The 4,742-nt window shown below is 37.8% G+C and overlaps 1 protein-coding gene across 1 annotated transcript in view; it reads right to left on the minus strand.

The window, feature by feature from the left end:
* Positions 1–396: 396 nt before the first annotated feature.
* YEATS4 (YEATS domain containing 4) overlaps positions 397–4,742 on the minus strand; it is a 20,255-nt gene continuing 15,909 nt past the window's right edge. The window contains exon 7 of the mRNA XM_003797816.2: positions 397–1,058. Coding sequence (XP_003797864.1) covers positions 889–1,058 — 170 coding nt within the window. The 3' untranslated portion in view covers positions 397–888. The remainder of the gene's footprint in view (positions 1,059–4,742) is intronic.

A 4,742-nucleotide genomic window follows, 5' to 3' on the forward strand; every position in this document is an offset into this window, starting at 1 on the left:
AAAAAAAAAAAAAAGAAAGAAAGAAAAGATTAAATATTACTAAATGTTAAAGTAGATGTGTCCACAGGTAGAGGACTTACCACGTGGACTTGAACAGAAGAGGCTAAGGAGGAGAAGGCAGAGAAATTAGGGGTGCTGCATGAAGTTATTGCATAGCTGTTTCCCATGTGTCTCTGAAACATGCATGAAGACTTTAATATTTTTATATGTGAAGGATGACACTGTAATAAGCAGAACAAAACTTAAGATCTAATCTTTGCCACTAAAGAGCTTCCGTATGCTATAAGGAGTGCCAATAAGAGGTGTGAGCTTACAATATTGTGGCGATACATTTATTGTACTGAGGGATTTCCTGGTAGGAGTCAAAGAGAAAGAAACACATCAAGAGGCATCAACAGGATCTGTAAACTGTATTTAATAAACACTGACTGGACACACCAGATACAAAAGAAGTACGATGCAGACAGTAAGTATTTGAAGAAATTAAATACAAACATTAATTTTTATCACTAATCCTAACTACTAGAGAAGTACAAAATTTGTACAAGTTATACTTTATAATGAAATTTTGATACCTGTCAAAAGGATGAAAACCTAGACACATACTGCAATAAAAATTTTTTAAAATTGTGCTTAACATCAGAATTTCCCTAAAATAGGTTGGCAAAATATCCATACAACATCTATTCTTCCACACATATATTCTCCATCAAGGATTTCCTGAATGGTACAAATACTCTGAGCCCACCACTGAGCAATCAATCCATGGTTGGCAACGGAATATAAAACCCTCCCGGCAACACCATGACGTTTGTGTTAGGTCCACTTCTCCATGAACGTCCACCTTCTTTTCAGTCTGGCTTACTGTAAAGTTCTCTTCAGAACTGTTTATATGTCTTTTGTCTGATCATCTTCTTCTAGTTTCCTGATTTCATTTTTTAAACAATTTATAGTTTCACGACTTGCTTTTAATCTCTCTTTAAGCTCTGCAATTTCAAAGCTTGTTTTTTTCTTGGCAGCTTCTAATTTTTCTCTGGTTTTCACTTCAAGTTCTGCAACTAGGAAAAACAAATACTTTTATGAATTATTTAATTTTTCTCACGTCTAAGATGACACAGCATAATAAATATGCCATTTCCTTAGTCAATGTCTCCATGACGAAATGTGGACAATTTAAGATCCATAACATTAAACGTGGGCTGGTGAGGAGTGGGGAAAAAAAACTCTACTTTGTCATCCTCAATAGAGTGCTATGGTGTCATAGCTCACAGCAACCTCAAACTCTTGGGCTTAAAAGATCCTCATGCCTCAGACCCCTGAGTAGCTGAGACTACAGGAGTCCATCACAACCCTTGGCTATTTTTAGAGATGAGGTCTCACTGTTGCTCAAGCTGGTCTTGAATTCCTGACCTCAAGGGATCCTCCAACCTTGGCCTTCCAGAGTGCTAGGCTTACAGACATGAGCCACTGCACCCAGCTGGGAAAATAGTTTTTGAATTCCCAAGAGAAATCTAAGATGTTTTGTACAACTAAGAATGAGGTTCTGGTGACTAACTCACAATTAAGACTTCAAGTCATGATGTCCTAGTTTTTCACCACATACATATTAATCTGAAAATAAGGGGGCATACATATTGAAGAGACATCAGCTAATAGGAGAGCTGACTAAAAGTATTCTTAAATTGATGTTTAGGTGAAACTTACAAAAACAAAATCACACTATCAAAATAAGACCATATCTTCTTTTCCAAAAAATGTAGCATTAACCACCCAAGTTTGAATTCCAGCTATACTACTTACTACCTGTGACACTCTAAGTTATTTCATTTATGTTCATTTCCTCATTTATAAAACAGAGATTATCCTGGCAAACACCTCATATTATTTCTTGAGGCTATTTTACATGAATTAATGTATATAATATAACCAGAATACTGTCTGGTACATAAAAAAAAAAGCCCTATCAACTATTATTATGACAACAGAGGAACATTAAATGATACTTGAAACACTGTATGCTACAAATTACTAAAGAAAATGTCATTACTATAAAATAGAATACAAAGATTTAAATATGCTGCTTGAATATGTAGCAGCATGTTTTACAAAGACAAATGCCTGCTTGAATCCAACATTTCCATCTTGTGGTCATTTTAGGTAATTGCTGCTGCTATTAAAGTAAATACTTTTTTTAGATGGTCACTAGCTGAAAGCAGGATGGTTTGGCGGAAAAAAGCCAACTTTAAAATCAGAAAGACTTTTACTCTGTACAATCAGCACTTAAAAATTAAAAAAAAAAAAGAAAGAAAGAAAGAAAGGAAATCAGAAAGCAGAAAGACTTGAGTTCAAATAAGCCCTTAGTCCCTTTTAGCTGAACGCTGACATCTTTTAAGTCTCCCTTAATCTCTTCCTTTATGAGATATGGTTAAAACTAGATATTTCTCAGAGGATTCCTGATGACTAAGTGAAATAATTACATGTAAAGCATCAAGTAAGTAAAAAATATGCAATGAACATTAGTGAGTACTTTCCTTATTATGCTCAGGGCCAGCAACTTGCTTTTTGTGATATATTTTTGTAACACAAATATTATGTTGCCAAAACAACCCATATTTTTTCTTTGAAATTTCTTTCATTGCTTTTATTTAAAATATTATTTTAAAAATATGTAGTACAGGCTCGGTGCCCATAGCACAGTGGTTACAGCGCCAGCCACATACACTGAAGGTGGTGGTTTCAAACCTGGCCCAGGCCAGCTAAACAACTCCAACAAAAAATAGCCAGGCATTGTGGCAGGCACCTGTAGTCCCAACTACTTGGGAGGCTGAGGCAAGAGAATCGCTTAGGCTGCTGTGAGCTATGACGCCACAGCACTCTACTGAGGGTGACATAGTGAGACTCTGTCTCAAAAAACATATATATATAGTACATACATGATAGAAATTAAAAGGCTGAAAAGAATAGATAGCAAAAGGCTATCTTTTTGCACTTCTGCCTGGCCTCCCCAAGTACAGCTTTGTTTCCCTCTCAACATAAAGGGCATCTTATTACACACACTGTTCTGCACTGTACTGTTTCACTTCACTCCCTACCACAGAGTTGTCTCTTTCTAATGAGTGTAGAGGACTTCACTGAATGTATACAGCCCGTCTATGGATGTACATTCAGAGTATTTCCATTTTTCTATTATAAACATTGCAATAATGTGTATGTGGTACATAATCATTTCAGTAAAATAAACTCCTATCAGTGGAATTGTTAAGTTAAAGAATATATGTACTTGTAATTTTTGAAGAACGCTAAGCAACTTCTAACAGGATCTACCAATTTATAATTCCACTGTCACTATGTCTGTTACCCTACTGCATCAACTTTTAGTCTATATCTGAAAGGTTGAAAACGGCATTTCAGGCTTGGTGCCTAACTCAGTGGTTAGGGTACTGGTCACATACACCGGGGCTGGCAGGTCTGAATCCGGCCCAGGGCCTGCTAAACAACAACAACAACAACAACAACAACAACAACAAAAATAGCCGGCTCCTGTAGCACAGTGGTTATGGCATTGGCCCATACACCGAGGGGGTGGCAGGTTCGAACCCAGCCCGGGCCAGCTAGACAATAATGACAGCTGCAACAAGAAATGGGCAGGCATTGTGGTGGGTGCCTATGGTCCCAGCTGTTTGGGAGGCTGAAGCAGAATCGCTTGAGCCCAGGAGTTTGGGGTTGCTGTGAGGTGTGATGCTACAGCACTCTGTGGAGGGCGACATATAATGAGCCTCTGGGCACTGTGGCAGGCGCCTACAGTCCCAGCTGAGGCAAGAGAATCACTTAAGCCCAAGAGTTGGAGATTGCTGTGAGCTGTGACGCCACAGCACCCTACTGAGGGTGACATAGTGAGACTGTCTCAATTAAAAAACAAACAGATTTATAGAACAGTCCTTTCATAAAACTCAGTGTTACTTGGTATATGTAAATAAATGTTAGTTTTGTTCAAAACCATAAAAATACGGGCACTTGAAATTTAAAAGAGGAATTTCCTTTATGAACTGAGTACATTTAATGGTATGAGAGGAAAGAAGATCACAAAGAGAGAGTGACCAATAACAAAGTATGATAAAACAGCAATAAGTAGTGCTTTTGACCTTTTCAAACCTATCATACACTTATCTGTATTATGGTCATAACAAAGTAGGCCAGGCAAATATTTTTTCAGGTGTAAGAACAAGCATACAAACTTTCAGTAACCACCAAGTTACAAAATTATAATATCCAGACCTTTCAACCCCTAGTCACATGCTTCATGAAAATGTAAACAAAACACTACAATAACCATTAAAGGTTAGATAGCACTCCTTCCTCCATCCTTCTTCTATGGATCATTTTCAGCCCACAAATATACTAGTTTATTTTCCCCATGAAAACAATACCGTCTTGATTTCCTATCCTGCTTCTCCTTCAAGGGCAAATGCTCCCTTCATAGGCAAGCTCCAGGCAGAGTGCTCCGCAGTGCCTCCCCCAATTTCTCATCTCACTGTCTCTTATCCCTTCAATTGATCTGTCCCTACAGTTCTCCTTAAATTGTTCTACCACACTATTAATCAGGGTCTTGGTCCTCATCTTACTGGATCTATTGGCAGTACTGGGCAGAGCTGATGATGAGTTCTTGATAACTTCCTTCACTTGGCTTTAAGAACATTACATGCACCTGTTTTTCCTCTCTCTGTATCTGCTGTGCTTTTTTT

Source organism: Otolemur garnettii, unplaced genomic scaffold (genome assembly GCF_000181295.1).
Source record: "Otolemur garnettii isolate 467f Iridium unplaced genomic scaffold, OtoGar3 scaffold00125, whole genome shotgun sequence".
NCBI lineage: Eukaryota > Metazoa > Chordata > Mammalia > Primates > Galagidae > Otolemur > Otolemur garnettii.